Source organism: Lutra lutra, chromosome 11, assembly GCF_902655055.1.
Source record: "Lutra lutra chromosome 11, mLutLut1.2, whole genome shotgun sequence".
NCBI classification, from domain to species: domain Eukaryota; kingdom Metazoa; phylum Chordata; class Mammalia; order Carnivora; family Mustelidae; genus Lutra; species Lutra lutra.
In genome coordinates, this window is record NC_062288.1 from 28,645,102 (window position 1) to 28,668,416 (window position 23,315).

At 34.5% G+C, this 23,315-nt stretch overlaps 1 protein-coding gene and 2 long non-coding RNA genes across 10 annotated transcripts in view; 2 read left to right on the forward strand and 1 right to left on the reverse strand.

The window, feature by feature from the left end:
* Positions 1-8,921, forward strand: part of LOC125081156 (uncharacterized) — a 63,750-nt gene extending 54,829 nt beyond the window's left edge. The window contains exons 2-3 of one of the 2 annotated variants that reach the window (XR_007121593.1): positions 5,725-5,822; positions 8,779-8,921. This is a non-coding gene — a long non-coding RNA (uncharacterized LOC125081156). The remainder of the gene's footprint in view (positions 1-5,724; positions 5,823-8,778) is intronic. The other variant, XR_007121592.1, reaches the window with a different exon arrangement.
* The window catches only part of SEMA3A (semaphorin 3A), a 469,586-nt gene that overhangs the window by 112,899 nt on the left and 333,372 nt on the right, over positions 1-23,315 (reverse strand). For all 7 annotated transcript variants that reach the window (XM_047695665.1, XM_047695666.1, XM_047695667.1 and 4 more), the window contains one exon: positions 16,697-16,816. In XM_047695665.1, the coding sequence (XP_047551621.1) occupies positions 16,697-16,816 (120 nt within the window). The remainder of the gene's footprint in view (positions 1-16,696; positions 16,817-23,315) is intronic.
* LOC125081157 (uncharacterized) overlaps positions 9,761-23,315 on the forward strand; it is a 28,663-nt gene continuing 15,108 nt past the window's right edge. Inside the window, exons 1-3 of the long non-coding RNA XR_007121594.1 lie at positions 9,761-9,885; positions 13,860-14,003; positions 16,691-16,765. This is a non-coding gene — a long non-coding RNA (uncharacterized LOC125081157). The remainder of the gene's footprint in view (positions 9,886-13,859; positions 14,004-16,690; positions 16,766-23,315) is intronic.

The following is a 23,315-nucleotide window of genomic DNA, read 5'->3' on the forward strand; positions in this document are numbered from 1 at the left end:
ATTAAATCCTGACAGGGGAAGATGAAAGGCAATTCTTTTACCCAAATAAAATCTGCCTTTATCCTCAGAGAGCTTTAATTCGAAACTCAAAGAACGGTGCATGCTTTTCTCCTAAGGCTACCTTCAGTTATTATCTTTTGTAGTGTGTACATATTTCTCTCTTTGCCTTCTACTTGTCTCCTTGCCCTCTCAACTTAAAACTCCCACTTCCCTACCCTGTCAGGAGAAAAGCTGCTGCTGAACATCACATTGTTTGTTATATTTATTGCTTCCTGTGTATTCGTCTCCAAGAGTGAAATGTAGACTTTAACATAGATGTTATAAGTGAAAGCAACCAAAGAATCATTAAGTGTCGATATTCAAAGGACTGAAGTACAAGGAATTTCTACTCATTTTGAACAAAGGGCCCAAAATAAAAATTAAAAGATACATCTCTATTGTTGTTGTTGCTACTATTACCGTGTAACAAATTCCATCATTAGCCCTACCTATTTTGCCAAAGTGGAATTGGATGTGTTTTTCTTCACTCTTTCCTTCCCTTTCTCCTTCCTTCCTTCCCTTTTTGTCTCCCCTTGCTTCTTTTGATCGCTCCTTTAAGTTTGACCATGTATATCCTCCAACTACTTCTTTCTTGAATTGCTACAAAAAAGCTCTAACAGCAGAATAACTTTCAATTGTAGGTCTGTGTAAATGTTATTGTGAAAAAATTGTTAAAGATTTATTTATTTACTTGAGAGAGCATGGGAGAGAACCTCCAGCAGACTCCCTGCTGAGCAGGAAACCTGAGATGAGGATGTGAACTAAAACCAAGGGTCTGGCGCTTAACTAACGGCACCACCCCAGTGCCCCATGCTATTGTGAAAATTTTAATTAAAACTGTCCTCTACTAAGGACTCAGGTATATGAGGAATAAAACAATTACACCAATCAAAAAAAAAATCAAAAGTATAACATTTCAGCATAGTTAATGCTAATGAGTATGGATTATTCCTAACATAAAGGTGGTGATATATGTCAAATGTATAAAATGACTTCTACTGAAAGATGGAGTACACAAGAATTTTTTTAAAGAGATTATTTGGTGTTATTCAAGGGTTTCTACTAGCTGAGGATTTTTATTTCTCATTCTAATTTACACCCTGTGGCTTTTTGCCCAGGAAAAATACAAGAATACGAAACTCTTGAGAGATAAAGAAATGATACATCACAGTTTAGAGTTTATGATGTGAATCCTAGCTGCAAATACATATCCTATTTCAGACAAATTCTCTAATCCCTATTACAGATTTACTATAATATATGTATCTACTTACCTGTCTGCCTCCTCACTTGTGCTGCTAATATATAGTATTATCTACAATATAAAAGATGGGAGATAAACTAAGGAAATAATGCTTGAGTTGAGATCAGAAGGATCAGACAGATTTATTAAAGTAAGTATCAGGGGAAAGATCCATCCAGGAAATAGAAACAATAAGCACAAAGACCTAGAAGGAAAGAGACTGGGAATGCAAAATAACTGAAAGAAAAACAGAAACTCCAGAGTGTCAGGAGGGGGTCAGGGGAGAGTGGTCAAATAAGTGGGTTGGAAGGACCTAGACCAAAAAGCAGATTTCCCTAACCTCTAGGATTAAAAGAAAGCAAGGAAATGTCTTAGAAAGCTACCATTTGCTTTCTAAGAAGCCCACTCTGGCTTCAGTGTGGAAACCTGATTGGACAGGCCAAGTGGTAGAAGAGAGGAAGAAGTGAGTTAAAAGTGTTATTTCATCAAGGGAAACCATATATCACGGTGACCTTTACATCTCTGGTCTGATGTCAACTAGAAAAGCTGACATAGTTTAGTATACACAGGCATGACCTGTAAGGGGCAAACATCTTTTTTGGGATGCTTGGGTGGCTCAGTCAGTTAAGCATCTGCCTTCAGCTCAGGTCATGATCCCAGGGTCTTGGGATAGAGGCCTGCGTCAGACTCCCTTGGAGTCTGCTTCTCCCTCTCCCTCTGCCTATGGCTCTTCCTACTTGTCCTCTCACTCTCTCTGTCAAAGAAATAAACAAAATCTTCAAAAAGATTTTTTTCTTGTCCTAAATACTTTCTCATTATATCTATGATTATGATTTCTTGCCATTTTTTTGCCCACAATTCACTTTCAGTAGTTATTGTTACTATTTTTTTAAGAGTTTATGCCCATCTAAGTTTAAGGATCTAATATCATTACTTTATCCACTTGTATTCCAGAATATTCTTAAGCATATATGAGAGAATATCATATACATACATTCCACCCACCAGATACAAGGTTGGTAACACCTGTTGTAGCATCCAAAATACTTAAAAATATCAAGTTACATCGTAGTGGAATCTATACTTACAACAGCATAAAATGTCAATTCTAAAAAGAGAAACCACCCGGAGCAACAAAATCTTTTGGGATACAAAAACTCATAAACCTGAAAGTCCCACAAATTTATAAGGTACTGATAAAACATCTTTGCTTTGGATATTTGTGATAATCATTGAATGATGGACATTGCCAAGGCATATTCCACCTGTATATAGAACCAGTCTGTTTCAAAACAATCACTTTTTCCACAACAGGCAGTTATTTCCTTATGTTAAATAGAAAACTAAAGCCTGTATTTACAAATATATGTTAAGGCAATCTAAGTAGACTTATATTTTTTATGCCTTCACAATTTTGTCTAAGATATTTCCATCCCTATGGATAGAAACACACACATACATATAATATATATTACATATATATTACATATAGTTTTATAGAAAAGTCACATATCTCTATATAACATTACATACATATTTCCTATTGATAACAATTGTAGAGAACTCACTATAGGAATTATACATGCTTTAAATATAAATCAAACTGCATTTATTTTAGGTCTTTTTTTTCTAAATCCAACTTTATCTCTCTGGATCTTTCGAGGTCTGTGACTATAAATAAACTTGTTTCTGTATTTTATCTTTTCCTTTTCTCATGTTTTATGTCAACACTCAACTAGTCTCCACCCTGTTCATTAAACATTTTTTTCTAACAGATGTTGCTTTTTTTCCCTTTTACCCTTTCATGTTATCCAGGAAAGATCAAAGCATTTAGTCATTCTTGTCCACTGTATGTAGAGGTGTGTGGGTGAAATTTTGCATGATCCTTGTGTTCTGGTTGCTTTCCTAACATTTTCAATTACTTTCTTTGATAATATTTGATATGTGTTGACTGCTTCAACTAATAGAAATCATCTTAAATCCAGCTACTTTTTGAGAATAAAGGGAAATAGCATCAACGTTCAAATTTTACCTGTTTTGAAGAAGCAATTGACTCATTTTCAATAAATAAATATTACTTTGTGAAAGAAATCTTGTGATTTTTCTCTGAAATTACAAAGAAAGTAAAAGATAACTATATTTTTAAAAATAATTATCTAAGGTTACTTATTCACATTATTTTAATATGGAGGGGAAAACCCTCATAAATAGCTTGACATACATGAAAATTTCTTTCATTTTTTTTTCACATGATTGGCAGTGAGAGTGAAGGCAATGTAGTAAAATGGAAAGGTGAATCAGCTGTCAGAACTGATTTTCAGTTCAGCTTTTACCACTAAGCGGCTCTGGGTTTTTGGAACACTACTTAGACAATCTGAGTTTAAATTTCCTATTATAAAATGAAGGACAGAAATTAGAAGAAGTAGATGGCAACAGTAAGATACAGTATTTTATTGTCATGTATTCTGAGCAAGAATTTTATTGAAATTGTGGTCACAGTTTAATTCTGGATATAAGTTTATTTTCATAAATTTTTTTTTAACTGAGGTACCAGATATTGCTGAGCTTTGTGCTCAGTACAGTACTGGCCTGAAGTGGTTATGTAGACGTCAAGTTTTCCAACTTAACTTTTGGTACTAAAATCTTCCAGATCAAAATTTTTCTTAGCAGCATAGCTGAAAAATACTTTTCATTTCTGTCTTAGGAGATTAGTAAAGTTTCAGACTTTGATAAGTACAAGGTGGAAAAGTAAAGGTGACTAAATTTTTGGTCATTCATACAGCAAACACACCATTTCATTTTATTTTTCATTTTACTGAACTTGATTTTAATCAAAACATGGGAATACTGATTGCCTCTGACGCACTTTCTAAGCAAGGGTATATCAGTTCACTTCTAGTCATCTGGACATTTGTGTTGTAAAAATGGTTATATTTTGCTTGTCATTTACATAATCTTTTCCTAGTCATTTGTCAGGTAAGTTATTCTTCCCTATTCTAGGGGGAAAAAAAGTTTTTACATATGTCTAAAAGACTGTGCAACTTTAGACATAATTTTTTTTAAAAATTCCATATTGCTATTAGCAAAAATCTGATGTAGTGTCAAGGCATTAACTAGAATTGCTAACTAGCATGACATAAGACAAAGAAAAGGTATTCCTTACTGCAAATATTACATTTGCCACCAAGATTTAGGCCAGCAAAGGGCAAGTAAATGTGGGGCACTAAACATCCATCCTCTCCAGGTTAAGTAATTTAAATATGAGGTAAGACAGCTATTAAATGCCAACAAAATGTAAATCAAAAGAAGAAAAGTTTGCCAGGATGAAAGCACTTAAAAGGAGCTTGAACCCTGGCATGTATACAAAACCCCATTTGTAACATTAGAGAGATTCAGACATTTAGCCTCTGTAGAAAGCTTTGTGATCATCTCAAGTGAAGTAACTTGCTGAAATAGAAGCTAGCTTTGTACTTAATCACTAACCAATTTTCTTAAGTGAATATACATAATGCATATTAGGTAAGTATTTTTTTGAGCACAAGAGAAATCTTGAAGTGTGAAAATTTTGAGGACACCAATTTACTGTCATTTCAGTGGCAGCAAAAGTCACACACACAATGAATCAGTGACAGACCTGTGAATTGATTTTAGATCCCATTAGACTCTCTTTTTAACCACTCAGCAATTCCTGAGATTGCTTTCAGTGACCAGAGATGCAAAATTGAATTAAAATGTCAGACTGAAAAATAAAAATAAAATAAAAATGGAAAGTAGTCATTCTATACAGTTTGATTTCTGACAACTTGAAACAATATATTTCCTGCATGTCAATGTACAAATCTCAAAGCTGTACTCTGAGGCACTGATACCAGATTCTACCCCTTATATAGGAACAGATTTAAATTACCAATGTATAATGGCAAAATATGCATATACCAATAACTGTATTAAATACAATTTTAAGGCCTACACCATTCAATTTTTTAGGCAATGATTAAAGGATGTCCCTTCATATAAACATATATTTCTCTAAATGCATTTGTTCTAGCTGGAATTTCTAAATACTCTTAAGTACAAAATTAAATTTGAGTAAAAGATGAAGTTTTTCAAATACATTAATATCTCAATATCTTCATAGGCAGAAATAGCTTGATAAAACCCATTCATATCAAGAAACATGGAATAATAACTGAGAGTCTTCTGTTACTTGATAATTTGTATATCATATAAAATTACATATTTTCTATTTATTTGAGAATCTAGAATTCTAAATATATCAGCATCCAGAATTTTCAACGTTCTTGAAATAGTACATAATCAAAATATTAAGAAAAACTAAAGACATGTTTCACTTCTAACTTAAAAAGAGAGTTGCAAAACTCATTTTTATTTTTTTATATTTTAAGCATTTTACTTAAAATATACTGCTCTTAATGCTACAGGTTCTGAATTTTCCTTTTGGGTCAAAAAGAATTACAACTCTTCCGGATTATAAAACGTACTACCACTCACCTGTGTGTCTGAGTGGAAGCACAAGTAGGTATGTTTTGCTGATCTTTGCTCAATATCTAGATTATACAGAGAATTAATAGAAACAAAAAGTGTTTCTGTGAGCTACCCTAGCACTTCTTTTACTGAAACATGACTTCCTGATTATATTACTACCATATCCTTTAAAGGACTCCATGAATTTGCCACTGCCATCAAATTTTACCAACTTGACAGGCACTGTCACATTCTTAATAGGAAGAACTTAATGTTTCTTTCAAGAACATTCCTAATAATGCAAGTTGCAATTCATTTTACTTGAAATTCAATGTTTTGAGAATGTTTAGCCCAGAGTATTAACAAACACGTAGTACATGTTGTTGAATACATCCACCTTTCTTTCTTTTTTAAGGCTTAATAATATTCTGTTGTATGTGTAGACCACATTATCTTTATCCATTCATCTGTTGATGGATACTTAGATTGTTTCTCTCTCTTAGCTATTGTGAATAATGCTGAAATGAATCTGAAGGATATTATGCTAATTAAAGTAAGCCATCACAGAATGACAAATGCTCTAGGATTCCAATTAAATGAGGAATTTAAAACAGTCAAAGACACAGAAACAGAGAGTAGAATGGTGACTGTTAGGGGCTGCAAGTAGGGAAAATGGGGAGTTGCTGCCCAATGAGTATTAAGTTTCAGTTACACAAGATGACTAAATTTCAGAGATGACCTCTACAACATTGTGCCTACCATTAAGAATACTGAATCATGCACTTAAAAAGGTACTCAGAGACTAGATCTTGTGTTAAGTATTCATGACAATAAAAAAAACTAAAAGAAACAAACAGAAAGGTACAGCATCATTCCAATAAGAGGTAAGTGGTACAATATCAGACATAAGATTTATGTCATCAGAAAAGCCACATCATGATGGTTATAACAACAGATTTACTAGTTGTGTGATGATATAGGTATGTGTTGAATGACCCTGAAACTTCGTTTCCTAAATTGAAAAATGGAGATAACACTTCCATCACAGAGTTGTGAAAATCAAATGCCATAATACTGATAAAGCCATCAAGCATCCCAATAATGACAGCCATTAATAGTAATAAAATTAATGAAAAAATCATGGGGAGTAGTTACAGCAGGAAAAAAACTGAACAGAGTAACAAAGAATAAATCAGGTATATCATTTTCATAAACATTTCATAGAGGCAGTATAAGCTATAACGTAATAATGAAATTAAAAATAAAGCCTGGATTTTTCATTAAAATCACTGTTTCTAAGTACTATATATCTTATTTCTTCCTGTTAGTTGTTTTTGTTTGTTTGTTTGTTTGTCTTTTTCATTTTTTAAACAAAGTGTGTTTGAATTGCTTTCACATATGCATTATACAAAATAGCATTCTCCGGATTTACAAGCATGGAGAAATCACGCTTTTGTGATACACTTATGGGTGAGACATTCACATAAGTTTGCATATGCCAGTTAAATGTTTTATGAACAACATAAATTCAGCTTATTTGTAGACTTAGAAGTGAAAACGGAGTGAGCATGAACCACAATATGCTATAAAAAATGTCTACATAATTATCACAAAAGAATTGGGAAACCATTTTTTCATTAGAGCATTCAAACATTGTCCTCTTCCCAGGTGTACTTCATCTATTGGCTTTGGATATTATTTTTATTCTTGTTTTCCTATGAGAATTCTAAATATTATTCAGTGTCTTTCACTCAGTATTAGTTCAGGCTCTCATTATGTCACACTGTGCAATGTTCGCCACAGTCTCAATATGGACATACCTACATGTCCATTCATCACCCTGTATCCCCACCCATTTACATTTACACCAAAACTATGTTTACACAAAAATATATTCCAAAACCAATCATGGCAATAATAGTAGTTTTTTCTTAAAATTTGTATTGATCTTGACTAGCTTCTGCAAACTTAAGTTGATCCTAATTTTCCAGCCTACTTTTTTTTGAAATCACTATACCCTGCACATTGGGATATTTGCAATTTCCCCATTTATGATTCTGTCCTTTTATTCTGTCCTTCTAGCCTTTACTATCTTCCACATCCATCAATACTTCAACCATTGTTCTAAATCCAACTAAAATGTGACCACCTTTGTTCACTTCATGAAATCCCCTTGTTCACAGTCATCACCTTATTGAGACTAAGCACAAATTATTTTTGAAATACAATAAATACAACACAAAAATCCTGAATTTAACCCCTTAAATTAGAGTTAGTGACTTTATTCCTTCTCTCCCACTGCAATGTGCTGGTACTTCCCTTTAAAGGAGAGGGTTGTGGATTCAGACACAAACCACTGAATGGGATGCTTGTCTCAGGTAACATTCCAAAATACCATGAGAACCTTAACTTTCTCAATAGTACAATGAGAACATAAGAGTACCTAGCTTATCAGATTTTATGAAGACTGAATGAAGAACACATTCAAAATATCCATCCCTGGTCATCTGTTTATTGCTCATTAGCTGTTTGCTGTTGGGAGTCTGTAATTACTACTGATGTTTTCACCTATGTTGAAGTTAGATATTTACATATATGTTAGCTCTTTGGGGCAGACATTTGTACTTACATTCCTCACTATTACTATTAGGATTTTGCTTAGGAAAAATATTTCCTAATATAGGAATATATAGGATATATATAGAATAAAAATATATACAGGATATACATATATATATATATATGCCAAAAATATATCCAAAAATATCCTATATTTTTATTAAAGTCAGTTTTATCTCTATTGAATCAGTCATCTGAATACAAATTACTTCCACGTTCACCTGGGCATTGGTTGTAGCAAGTGAGCAGAACTGTAGCTACAATTCTAAAAAACCCAAGATATAAATGTTAAGCTTCATTATTTCCTAGTATACCTTCAAATCTATTTAATAAATAAAACTGTTATTCCAGAAGTTCTGCTTTTCTCATTATGTCTTTCCTTTTCACCTCAGTGCTATTCTCATCACCTCACGCTAATTCTCATCACCAGCCTTTGTTATTTCCACTTTCCAGCTCTCATCCCATCCAAATTGACCACATGTGTTATGTCTGGAGCAGCTGAGAACCACAAGGAGCCCGAGACCAGGGACATTACGCTAGGGCAAGTAGAGTGTCCTCAGATGTGAACAAAGAGAACAGGGAATGCTATCTGCTTAAAACCTACCACAAGGTTTATTCTTAGTGGGCTGTCAGAGTTATCTTCCATCATATATTTTCTAACAGTAAGTAAATTTATAGAATTATATGTTCTTCATGATTAAAATTCAGTACCAATAAAACTAGAAAACAAATACAATTAAAATTAGCAACAGTAACACAATAGAGTAATGATACTATGTGTTCTAAAAAGTAAATACTTTCTTAACAATATGAACATGGTTCTAGTGTCCAGAAGCTATAGTCTTTGGGGCTAGTAGTTCAACCCTCCTCTGTGCTCTGGAATGATTTAATTTTCTAACCACTTTTCTCTATTTCAACCACAGCAAAACTTCCTTCACACAGCCCACTTTGACTTTACCTTGGCCTATTCTTGGCAGGAATATGTCATTTGCATATCAAGTCAACCTTTGTTTCTTTCTCATTAGCCCAAGAAAATTGAAGGAGTGTTCTTGGCACTCACATGATCATAATCCTCAAGCAAACAAAGAAACTATAATTTTAAGGTTTTACATGATTATGTAGTAGTTATCCAAATAATTTAGAATGTACTTATATTATTTTTTCAGATTATCATCAAATTGAGTCATCTGCAACAAATCTACAAGATAACTTGCTGATGCCCATTTGAAACACACTGCAAAAGAAGGCAAATATATTCTGATCTGTGGAAATTCACTTAAATCTATTCTGCTATTTTTCCTAAGTTTCAAATACATCAAACTAACACGTTTCTCTCTTATATATCCAAACTGTATTTCCACTATCTTAAAGTTTGGTACCAAAGAAAATAATACAGACAAGAAGGCAAAGAGATAAAGAAGGAAAAACATACAACCAGAGTTCAAAGGATCATAGTGGAAGAAGGAGAATGGAACAGAAGAAAAAAATGGACCAAGGCGGTGAGCAGACAATGGGGTTTAGTACTACTACTCTGTGTGTTTCCTGTAAAATGTAATAACGGTAACAAACAAATTAAAGTTTTTATGGATAGAAATTTCCTCATGAAATAGATTACATGAGGAATGAATGCAGAGGAATCAGTAAAAAAATAACATAAAAAGGGGAAAGAGTAACTTGGGTACTATACACCTCCAGTGATAGGGGAGGTCCAGGATCTATAAGGTCTTTGATCCAAAGTACCTATTGAAAGTTCATGAGAAGAAAAATATTTTGATTAATATGCTGTATATGCATCAGTCCCTATATCTATACTGTGAGTGAAGATGCCATTCAGAAATTAAGTACGATATATAATAAAGACCTTTAATAAGTAATTGATAATGATATCATGGCATCAATATGGGTGGCCTTTAGAAAACTGTTTAATCTTGTCCAAATTATTTTTCTGGCAATAGGTGAACCAGATCTGATAAAACATGAAACTAAATACCCTACAAATTAAGAACTGAATGCTAACATTTCCATTTTTATCTGGCACAGTTCTTAGGACTAAAATGTAGTGAAATATTGTCAGGGGAAGAAAAGGAAAAACACCTTTTACACCTGAACCAAATAAGTAGTAGAAGGTAAAAGAATATTAATATCATAACTAGGTATTTTCATATCAAATATTTAGAGCAAACAAGTCAAAAAATAAAATGGTGATTTGAATATTTTAAATACAGTGGTGGGGGATTTCTGGCACTCTCTCACTCTTTCTTTTTTGTATCATTTGTGAATTCTTTTTTTTCTTTTCTAGTCTTGTTTCTAATCATAACTTATTTCTGCCTACCACCTCACTTAGCTACTAGTTCTATTACTTTTGAAAAACTGTCTTAGTGCTAATATTTAGAGTTTAGAATGTTAACATCTCATGAAAAATATACTACTGAGCTGTTAAATACACTCAGAATCTATGAACTAGGATGCTTTTCCTCAAATACAAACATCAGAGCATTTTAAAACATAATTTGCAATATAAATGGCGACATTGCTTATTTAGGATGGTAACTTATACAGGTCTACCTTCCAACGTGATTCAAGCACTGGAAGATTAGGAAGGAGAAACCTAGAAACCATTATAGACTGGTTCTAACCACATTTTGCTCAGTCAATAGGGCAAATAATGAACAAGCTGCCTCTGATGGAAATAATGAGTACCCAAGAAGAAATCTCCAAGGAATCCTGACTTTTCCCGCCTTGGTTAGTCAACTATAAAGTAAATGCAGACTCCAATGTATTTCCCTAAGAAAGATGGAAATGCAGACTCCAATGTATTTCCCTAAGAAAGATGGAAAGATGTAACCTGCCCAAAAGTAACTCCTCAAGGTTTAACCAATATAGCTAAATTTCTCAACTTTAGTATTTTCTCTTAAAGATAAACTTGGGCTCTGTTGGGGTAAATAGCATAATGCCTTGAGAGAGATAACTCAATTATAAAAGGTTAGATTAGATGTGTAAATAGTCAAAAGAGTGCTAACTACCACTTAGATAACATTCTGGCCTTGGAGACTGTAACTAAGAGCATATGATTCAAAATTTTGCATAAAAGCAAAGATATATTGTTGGTGGAAGGGAAGAACCAGACAAAACATTTTATTGTATATCTAGATATATTGGTTGTCACTGTAGAAATAACCTTGGAAATAGCCATTAAGCTTCATTGCATTTCTTAATGTCCCTTTGGTTCAATCATAAATTGAGATCATGACATTAGGAGAGTATTTATAGAGTTAATATTTTCCAGCTCTCATCTGGGTCCATCTTTCTTTAGATTTCCTGTCCAGTATATAGAAAAGGCCCATTTGGAATTTGAGAAAACATCCAGAGACTTTTTGAAAAGCTATACTCCTCCTAAATTCATACATTTTTTTTTTATTAACAGATGTAAATTTGAAGGGGAAATGCCATATACTATAAGCCATTTGGGAATATTCTGTCTCGTAAGGATGACTTACACTTTTCACTTGAATGGCATGGATGCTGAGAGCTTAAACTCAAAACTCATCCATACTCTTGTTTGGAATCATTCCTTCCATGAACTCCTTGTACATTTTTATGATAAACACACACATGTGTATAAAGTATGTGACCTCACTAGCAGTTATCTGCAGTGTCAAGTACCATTGGCAGATAACCAAGAATTGATTGACACACATCTTATAGAACTGGAGTTAATTAATAGGTCTACCAGTTCCCAATTGTACCACAGGAAACAGAAAATGTGTTTAATATGGTAATCAATGACATACTGTGTGTGGTCAGAAGACATTCACTATATGGAAAGAGTAGATTTCAGAATACAGTATTCAGGAGTGTAAATATTGCTATTAAAAATGCTAGGAGGCTAAATTAAGGCCTATTGCCATAACTGGAAGACTAAGCATGGGTTTTCTCTTTTTAAAATTTTTTTTTATTTTTTTGCAAACTATCATTATTTAAAGGAATTGTTAATTTCCTCCTACAAGATCTGTGGCTATTGAATGATAAAGGGAATCTTGATTTGCTTCAAAAATGATGTCTTGGGACACCTGGGTGGCTCAGTTGGTTAAGCAGCTGCCTTCGGCTCAGGTCATGATTCCAGCGTCCTGGGATCGAGTCCCGAATCGGGCTCCTTGCTCAGCAGGAGCCTGCTTCTCCCTCTGCCTCTGCCTGCCATTCTGTCTGCCTGTGCTTGCTCTCTCTCCCTCTCTCTCTGACAAATAAATAAAATCTTTAAAAAAAAAAAAAAGGGGGGGGGGGCGCCTGGGTGGCTCAGTGGGTTAAGCCGCTGCCTTCGGCTCAGGTCATGATCTCAGGGTCCTGGGATCAAGCCCCGCATCGGGCTCTCTGCTCAGCAGGGAGCCTGCTTCCTCCTCTCTCTCTGCCTGCCTCTCTGCCTGCTTGTGATCTCTGTCTGTCAAATAAATGAATAAATAAAATCTTTAAAAAGAAAAAATAAAAAAAAATGATGTCTTTACTTCTGTGGCTTTCAGTCATCTGAAATGATAAGTCCACAGTATCATTTTCTAAGAATGAGTTTCAACAATTTAGGGAACTCAACATAAGATAATGAGTTATTTTAAAGAAAGAACACTGTTGGGGCGCCTGGGTGGCTCAGTGGGTTAAAGCCTCTGCTTTCGGCTCAGGTCATGATCCCAGGGTCCTGGGATCGAGCCCCACATCAGGCTCTCTGCTCCGCGGAGAGCCTGCTTCCTCCTCTCTCTCCCTGCCTACCTCTCTTGACTACTTGTAATCTCTGTCAAATAAATAAATAAAATCTTTAAAAAAAAAGAAAGAAAGAAAGAAAGAACACTGCAAAGAGAAAACTGAATATTAAAATGTCGCTAAAGTAGAAAATGTAAAAAAAAAAGTGAAAAGCAAAATGTTTTATTTATGTGTGATAAAATTATTTGTAATATGTAAAGGCAGGGCAGAGGTTTAAAAAAAATACTATTTCATAAGTCAAGCAGAGAGAGTCAATTATCATATGGTTTCACTTATTTGTGGAGCATAACAAATAGCATGGAGGACAAGGGGAGATGGAGAGAAGGGAGTTGAGGGAAGTTGGAAGGGGAGGTGAACCATGAGAGACTATGGACTCTGAAAAACGATCTGAGAATTTTGAAGGGGTGGGGGGTGGGAGGTTGGGGGCACCAGGTGGTGGGTATTGTAGAGGGCACGGATTGCATGGAGCACTGGGTGTGGTGCAAAAATAATGAATACTGTTATGCTGAAAAAATAAAAAATTAATTAAAAAAAAAAGATACTATTTCATTATTTTATATAGTGTGAGGCAAGTATCTAGTGAGGCAGTGAAGTATTTGTGCTACTTATAAACTAAAAAGATATGTCCAGGTTTTAAATGTAAAGACACATCCTTTTAAGTAAGTAAAATTTTCAAACTTCATAACACAAACAGTCCTGTTCACCATGTTATATCCTCCTTTTCTAGTCTTTCCATTGCTGACATTCTTTTCCTAAGGGCATGACGCACACCTTGTCTCTTCTCAACTTCACAAAGAGCATAACTGTCTAAATCCAAGGACAGAATTTTAAATACCAGCACAGATCAATTTAAAACAGATTCTCTCTTAAGGTAACTTAAGCACTTGAAAATTAAATTTTATGTTGTCTAGACAAGCTATCTTGATAATATCTTTTCCAGAATTTCCTAGATTGACTGTCTAGACTGTCCCAAATTCCCCCAGATGACTGCATAATCATCTACCCTCTGACCTCTTAAAGAGTCTGGAACAGTATTACCCAATATATAGCTGCCATGCAAATCAAGATCTTTGAGCTTCTGAAGGAGGACCTCTCTCAAAAGCTCTGAGTCTCAGAATCTCAGGAAAATATTTGCTTCCCAATAATCCTACCTCAAAAATTAGAAGGGAAGCTTTCTTTCTTTCTTTCAATGTAAGAAATGGCCTCCTCCATTTCCTGGGTAAATGGTCTGGCTCCCAAACCTGTATCTCTCCTTTCCTCTGTCCACCCATAAGGGAGCAATGAATAGTTGATGAGTTATAAAGGAAATATGCTGTGAATTCTACTAAATAGCAATTTCAAAAAGATAAAGAAAATCAATATTTGGGGGAAAATGATAAAAATATGAGAACAATATATGGTATTTTAATTTAAATGGCCATCAAGATCATCCAAACTTCAAATTTTAAAATGAAGGGAATTAAGGTAATTGCAAGAATCACCTGTTGAAAATAACGGCCCAGTGCAGTAATTTATAAGATCTGATAAAGTGAGGTACAAGGTGACAACTACTAACGTGAAAGACAGCAATAGTCTGAGATGTAGACTTGTATTTTAAAAATGATACTTGACATTTTTTCAGTACCTGCTACCAATTAGACAATGTTAACTCTCACAACAGCCATATATAAACAGAGACACAAAGAAAGTAAGTAGCTTGTTCCGGATCAAGCACCTAGTCCCAACTGAGGTCAGACAAAAGTCCTGCACTCTGGGGCAAAGGACACTGTTTAACAATGATGGGATTAGAACTTCTTGAGATTCTCTAACAAAAAATATCAGTGGGTCATCCTCTTACTAGGAGGGCCAGAAGGCAGTTGGAGTCAACCTCTCATTTACAATATATGGACACTAAAGATCAAAGGGGTTCTTTTCAGTTTGTTTTATATATTATGAGACAGCGTCTCAGAGAAGTTAAGGAATTTTTCCAGTGCTCCAAAGCTAGTAAGTTGTAGAACAAGTCAGAAGCCAGATGTGACTCCACAATGGGTGTCTTTTCTATTAACCTGTGTTAGGAGCTCCGCTCTCCTGATTCCATTGCCCTCTACAGCATGATCCCTGACAGACTGAAAAAAGTGCAATATGATGTAGAAGAAGTTGTCTAGAGCATCTCCTGAACACAGAATAATGGGGTAATTACTCCAGGCCTAATTTTGAGGGTGCCTAACCATAGGAATAGCTGAGAAAGAAGCAAAGAGGGAGAGATTTATCCAGAAGGAGCTAAAAAGTTAAGCATACAAAGTCTTCTAGACCTTGTGCAGGAAATTATTTCTAATTTCATCAATATGAAACAAGTAATTTAAGTAGAACTGCCTTTTATTTCCTTAAAGTTCATTTTTACTTAAAACTCTTGGGTATTTCAGCAAGTATACTATACAAACTTGTATGGGAGAGGAAGAAGGATGCACTGGGGGAACAGGCCAAAGAGGAACAACTGCTGGCACTGGTGTGACCTTGGGGAAGTGTTTTAATATTTCCAGGATGATCAGTAAAGTAATAATAATTGTGTTTAGTCTAGAAACCACATGTCTCTAAGGTGTCTCCTTATACAAAGAAGTTATAGCACAAACTGTTTTGATTTCAAAGCCTTTCAGTTGAAAGAACATTTTTGTATTACTTTGGGATACCTTAAGAAAATTTAGGGAAATAATCTATAAAGAAGTGGCTAACATATAAATTATATCTTATCTTTAGGATTTCAGAAATATGTGGGGAACAAATCCTTTATTTGCTGAGTATTTCCGAATTCCAATTTGAAAGAAAATTCTGTCACAAATGATTTTCTCACATGAATGCTTTTGTTCTTCTTGGCATTTTGTGCCAAAAATTTTAAAAGAGCTTGTAATTGAAGGCTACTGGTATGCCCGATTCATGGAACTGCTTTCAGTACTTGTAAGTTTTCCTTTAAATATTTCCCTAATATCTCTAGTTTTACTTAAATTTACCTAACTTTAATTTCCTTGCTAAAACATCTTTTATGTACAACAAATTAAAGAAACATTTCTTTTTCTTTCCCATACTGGCTAAAATTATAGCTCAGAATAGAGAAATAAAGCAAAAACACAAATGTGAATAATTTAGGTCAAACATGAGATCAGATCATCATGCACATATATGGCATGCTTCCCTAATCCCTAGGCAGAAGAAAACAACTGGGGTGGCAGACACTTCTGGCTGAGGATGGAAATGGAGGGGAAAGCTGGCAATATACAAATAAAGGAGAAAACAGTACACATTCAGCCTGCAGACATCTGCTGCACATGCAAAATGGATTGGACTCTGTAATCCAGGGCGAAAGCAAATGCTTTTTTCCTTCCTTCCTCCAGTTCAATAGTTATTGCTGAGTGATGGTCTCATTCTTTTCACATTCACAGATTAAAATTAATAACAGCATCTGAATTTGAAGTAGATCCCACTGAATAGCAAACCAGAAGCTAAATGAGCTGAAGAAATTAGTAATGAAGCATTTGAATAGGGAGAGGTCATGGACAAATACCATTTTTTTTTTTTTTTAAACAGCTTTACCTCAGGATGATGTCCAATTTCAACGTAGGTGCAAATTGGATGAAAAGCCCCCGTTCCACAGGCATACAAGTGAGTCTGATTATAAGCCTTAAGCACCTTGATGAAATTAGCACATTCTTTCTGTAAAACAAAAGGAAAACCAGTGAGTTCTAGCAGTCAGCATGACTGAAAGATCCTCAAGGGTGCTAGGCATGCTTGAACAGATTTCTTTTGTGTCCTTTTCACAACATTTAAAAAAAAAGACATATTTTTCTATTGTTTGTTTATATTGTTATATTATTATAATATTATTTATATGTAATATTATAATATTATATTATTATTAAATGAACTAAAATACAGACATTCTTATTCTTTGTGGGGGCCAATAAAATATTCTCTTCCATAATTATTCATTAAAACTCTTTGCAATCTGTTTATACAAAAGTGGAGTAAAGGTACAGATAATCAGTAACTACATGGAAATTACATGGTTAATTAAAGATATTTAAAGAATACACTAGTGAAATTTCTTTGCAAAAATGAGCTGTAAGTTTAATTTTAGAAAAACAAAATAAAAATAAAAGATGAAACAACCTTCTATTAAACATGAACTTTGAACATCATTAATAACCAGCAGTGATGGGTAGATGACTTTGAACTTCAGTTCTGCTTGTTGGTAAGCTCTGTAGAGCTTTTCCTCTCGAAAATGTCACTTCAGCCTTAAAGACAATGTGGATATATTCATATGAGACAGAGAAGATGTTACAGTATAAAGTGTCTATAGGTATAAAGATCTTTTGTAGAGTGGGTATAATTAATGAATATTTTCAGGAGGTTTATGGACATCCTGAACCCATACGTTGATCACATGCCCAATAGCCATGAATCCCTCAGGTAAAGAACAGTTAGTTATAAGAGTATATTCTAGTCCTATCTTATTATTATTTATAGACATTGAGACATCCCTGACATTTTATTTTCTGAATAAAAGATCACTTAAAAATAAAATAGGTGGTTAACTAGGTAGAATTTAAATAAACATTTGAAAGAAAAAAAATAAAATGGACAGAGCTATTTATATTCCTTCTATTTATTCTATATGTAGGTCCTGTTAAAGAAATTGTTTTTGTGGGGGCACCTGGCTGGCTCAGTGGGTTAAGCCTCTGCCTTTGGCTCAGGATGGAGCCCCGCATCCCGTTCTCTGCTCAGTGGGGAGCCTGCTTCCCCCTTTCTCTCTACCTGCCTCTCTGCCTACTTGTGATCTCTGCCAAATAAATAAAATAAAATAAAATAAAATAATTGCTTTTGTAAACAGGAATTTTAGACTTTTGTTCCTATTGGTAAAAGATCTGGGGGAAAATCAGCTAGTGAAAATATAAACTGATAATCCTATGGCCCAAAAAATACAGAGCAGAGAAGACACAATTTTTGCAAAATATTTTATCAGATGAATCTATACCAATATTATAAAAAGAAAAAAATGAAAAGAAAAACCCAAACTGTCAAAATAGCTTCAAATAAAATGTTACAGTCTCTTAACCATATAACAAATCTTAAGAATTGAATACATATGAGTAGAAAGTATGAGTTCATCATGGAATACATAATATCCATTTTGAAAATAGTCAAATGTATATTCACATGCTAAATAATAAAAACGTCTTAGAAAATCATATTGTTATTGATCATAGACTGTCCTCATTAATTTTATGTATTTGCCTATAAACATTTGGAAATAAGAACCAAATATGTAACTAGAAATGCAGATAAAGATGAAAAGCAGACTATATTGCAAGCAAGGCTGACAAACTAATAGAAGATTCAGTTCATCCCGGCAGCTCTAAGTGTATAACACACTTCCAAATTCCCTCTCTGTGACATGTGACTCTTCTAGTGAAAGCTCAGAATGCATTTGGGCTTTCTCGTAGTCAGTAAGAGTTTATAATTGAGGTGTTACAATAATGTAAGTACATTTCCACATGACTTTATATTCTGGGTTTGCAGCTGATAATTTTGGTTTTATCTCTATGCCCCCATCAAATGAGGAGACAACCAAACTGAGCAAAGTAATTGTTCTTTAAATTTAAATAGTTGCTTTCCATCATTCCTGATTTTTTCTGGGATGAAACCTAGGGATGTCCATAAATACACTGTTCCAAAGGGGAAGTAGACCAGTTTAAGGTAAATTCTGTAACTTCCTAGTTATGATTCCTCATTACTTTAACACAGGCTGAGTAGTTTAGAAGAGTAACTAAAATAAACATCTAATTTCTACTACTGTTTTGCCACTTTGATCCTGAATTTTTTGTCTGGTAAAACATTATAACATATACAATTAAGCTCTGAGATCAATTAATTTTGCAAGTTGTTATGAAGAAAAATTCCCTAACTTGAAGAGTATATAGATTTTACTCATATCTAAAGCTACATCTGAGACAAAACAGTTTAAAACCTAACTTCCAAACTCTCAACAACAAACTCCCCATTCTCTAACAGTTTCTCTCCTCCCAAAAGGCAAGGGCATGAATGACTAGGCAGAGGAAAAAGGCTGTGGACAGGGAAACATCTGATAAACTCATTTACAAATGAGGCATTCATTAGTCTTACCCGAAGGATTTATTTGTACTTTAAAGAATATTCAGTCATTTGCAAAGAAGTCATTTTCAGGAAAATGTTTTATGGCATCCCCTTTTTTGAAACATGTAGGTGGCCACATACTCTACTTTTACATAAAGACAGCACTCCCTAATTGTGGACTCAATATTAAAGCAGTCATGATTATAAATAACCAGTTCCGGCACCATATGTTGAAACCAAGAAACTGGCTGCATATATATTGGTAAGCAAACAAATATTCTAATAAATAATAGTGGCAGAACCAGATGGATGTCTTGTTCATTTTAGAAAAGAACAGGGTTTCGGTTTGCCTGCCATGCCTTTAAAGATATGCATGTAATTTTGAATATAAATTCAAATTCTCTAATCCCATTAGTAATACCTATGAAATCCTAGAAATCTGAGAATAGATCCTACTTTTCCACAAAAAGAGGAAATATTTTATGAGCACTATACTTGTGAACACAAATGAAGACTGATGTCATCTCTGCAAGTGTTCTGAATCCAAAGATGATAGAATTTGTGAGTTCATATCTCTTACAGATTGGGCAATTGATTAGCAATAATTAATAATTAAAAACTCAGGGTTCTTGAAAACTATGGAATTGAACTACACTGAATATCACAATTTTGTTTTCTATTAACTGTCAAAGAGGCATCACTATAGTACAATAGCCATCCCTCTACAGAGCTGCTGGAAAAAAAAACAGGAGACCATTGCTTTGAAACCTGGCCAAGGGTTCTACTGAGAATACTGGTAACAGAGTCTATCCCTGCTACAAAGGGAGTAGACCCACCCTACTGGCCTGGAATGATCCCGTTCATTTCCACAATGAACTCTCCTAGCTGGCGAGCAGGTTGTATTGTTGCCATGCCCAGGGGCTAGCTCAATATTATTTTGAAGTGAGGGCTGATGCAAATAGAATGGGGAGAAATTTCCTGGGTTGTACAGTAGGTTAAGACATTTGAAATAAACAAAGAAACTGAATAAAATACTTACAAAATTGGTTAAAAAACACTTGCAAAGAGAACAACCAAAAACTTGAAAGAGGCATTGTTAATAAGGATTGTTCTTTAAAACAGAAAATCTACATAAAAGAGTATCAATTCTGTCATTCATTTGCCTTCATTCTCTAGCTTGTTGCTGCCAAGGGTTGTTTTTTCTATTTTTTTTTTTTATAATGTTCCAAAACAGGACATTCATTTTATTTGGAAGCAGCCTGGACATTCCTCTAAAAAAGAAGGAAGCGTGGCAGAAAAAGGAAACACACTTCACACATTTCTGTTCTAGGGAGGCAGAAGAGTGATTCTGACCTTTTCTTGAACCATGATGATTCTTAAAACTTAGGATGTAATGTACTTTTTGGCATTAAACTACTGCACTGCTTTGCTTAGCACCGGCGGATTTACAACGCAATAAAGAAAATGTAATCAGTTCAAAATGAATTCATTTTTCAAACCTTGATCCTTTTTGAAACTCAAGTTGATATACACAGACAAGTTTAGCAACAAGTTGGCTTCCCGAGAGTCAGGCAACCATACTGACCTCTTATTTTACTGAAATATATTCCAGGACCAAAGCATTATAAATTGTTAACTTTGCCTAGAAGTAAAAGCACAGGCAGTAAACCAGTAAACCCCAAGGCTACACCTGAGGAACAATGATTCATCATCCCTAGTGACAAACCATTCGCCCTTACGTTTTAAAGGTTTCTAGTGCTTTCAGATCAAATTGATAGAGGAATTACACCAAAGAGATATCAACCTGGAAAAATAAATTAGAAAGAAAATGTCTACCCCCAGAAAAAAGATACAGGAGCCAAATGTACTGTGATTCAAAAACAAACATTACAAATATGTAGCACTGATTAGACTATGTTACGCAGACTTTTCCCGGACAGTTACAAAAATAAAGTCCATCCATCTGTCAAAACAACTGCTCCATGCATGAAAATTAAAACAGAACTGAGGTGTTTTTAACTAACTTCCGATAATTATACTTTCTACAAAAGAATATAATTTACCTCCAATTCCAATTACCTCCTTGCATGTTCTTAAATTATGGATGGAGTAGTGAAATGTTACTCTAAATAAGAGAAAAGAGGAGAGAAGGCTGTGAAGATGAACAATTTCTATTCAAATATATTCAGTTCATGATTAAATCAAACAACTTGTTCTGGTTCAAATAAAAATCCACCCAAAATGAATGTGTATAGTATAGCATTGCCTCAGGTCAGCGAACATTCATTTAAAAGAAAAAAGTCTCTATCCCCTCAGTAGTTTATGTAGAAATATTTTAATGTATAATCTACCATCTGGGAAAGCAAAGGAATCCTTTTCCTATCATGATGGGTGGATACATTTCTGCATGAAAATCCATTAATAAGCTTAATTCCTGAAATTAATCTGTTGACTTTCTTTTTCTCTGGTCAATTTATTTGGCAAACTGGCTGAATATTAGACTCTTCGTGCCAAAGCAGTAATCCATGAGATTGTTCCTGTCACTCACTTCATCCCTCTATCTATTTAAGCTGTTCCATACTTATTTAGCCATAATGTTTGGTCTTTTTTTCGTGTAACACTGTGCTATCACAGCTATGACCAGATCATCCATAATCATGTCTTCCTAATACCTCAGTATTCATTAAAGGATGTTAGATATCTCTTCTTCAAAGAGGCATATTAAACTAAGATTTAACTGTGTTCTAATTATAATCTTAGTCATCTAACATTGACCTGGAATTTCATCCACCTTATGGTATAGTGAGTAGGCTGTTCTGCCATCTTGGGAGACATTTTCACATTCACAATTTTTTTTTTTTTTTTTAAGATTTGTTTTACTTATTTGAGAGAGAGAGAGAGACTGTGCACATGCAAGCGGGGGAGGGACAAGAGCTCAAGTAGAGTCTGTGCTGAGCTCCAGCAGGACTTGGGGCTCAATCTCCCAATCCTGAAACCATGACCCAATCTGAAATCAAGAGTCTGATGCCCAACTGACTAAACCACCCATGCACCTTTGTTTTCACCTTCACTATTAAGAATGATAGAATAATAAAACCAACTGACCTTCCTACCTTAATGCTTTGTTTCATTCTGATTTCAGGGAAGGTTTTTTTTTGTTTTTTGTTTTTTTCGTTTTATTTTTTTTTAAGAGAGAAAATGTGTGTGCAAGCAGAGGTGGGAGGTGCAGAGGGGCGAGAGAGAATCTTAAGCAGGATCCATACTAAGCGCAGAGCCTGTCACAGGGCTCCATCTCATGACTCTATGAGACCATGACCTGAGCAGAAATCAAAAATCCAAAGCTTAAGTGAGTAAGTCACCCAGGCACTCCCAGATTTTAAATAATGATTCACTAGGAAAACAAAAGTGGCGTTATTTCACTGCTATTTAAGTTTGTGAGGTTATTCATATTAATCAAGCTATAACATCTTTAAAACTTATAGTAAGTGACAGGGTGCCTGGGTGCCTCAGTGGGGTAAAGCCTCTGCCTTTGGATCAGGTCATGATCCCAGGGTCCTGGGATCAAGCCCCTCACTGGGCTCTCTGCTCAGCAAGGAGCCTTCTTCCCCCCCACCTCTCTCTACTTGCCTCTCTGCCTACTCATGATCTCTCTCTCTTTGTGAAATAAATAAAATCTTAAAAAAAAAAAGACTAAACACATTGGAATTATATATAGAACATACAGGTATTACAAAAGTTGTCCAGGACAATTTTCTCCCACTCTTTAAAGGAGTTTTAAGCAATTTCACTTTAAGATTCCATATGGACCAGCGAAACTGATGATATCCACATTTTAGCTTAAATTTTTTATATTATGCTATCAATCTAATTATCACATTTGCACCATTCATTGGAGTTATTTGGTTTTGAGTGGTCCACAATATGTACCTAGCATAACCTTTCTTCATCTTTATTCAAATGAATGCATACAACTGTAAAGTATTATGTGAAATCAACCTAAATATTTTCCTGCCATGCCAGGAGAACTATTTAAGTAGTCAAAAATCCCTATTCTGATTTA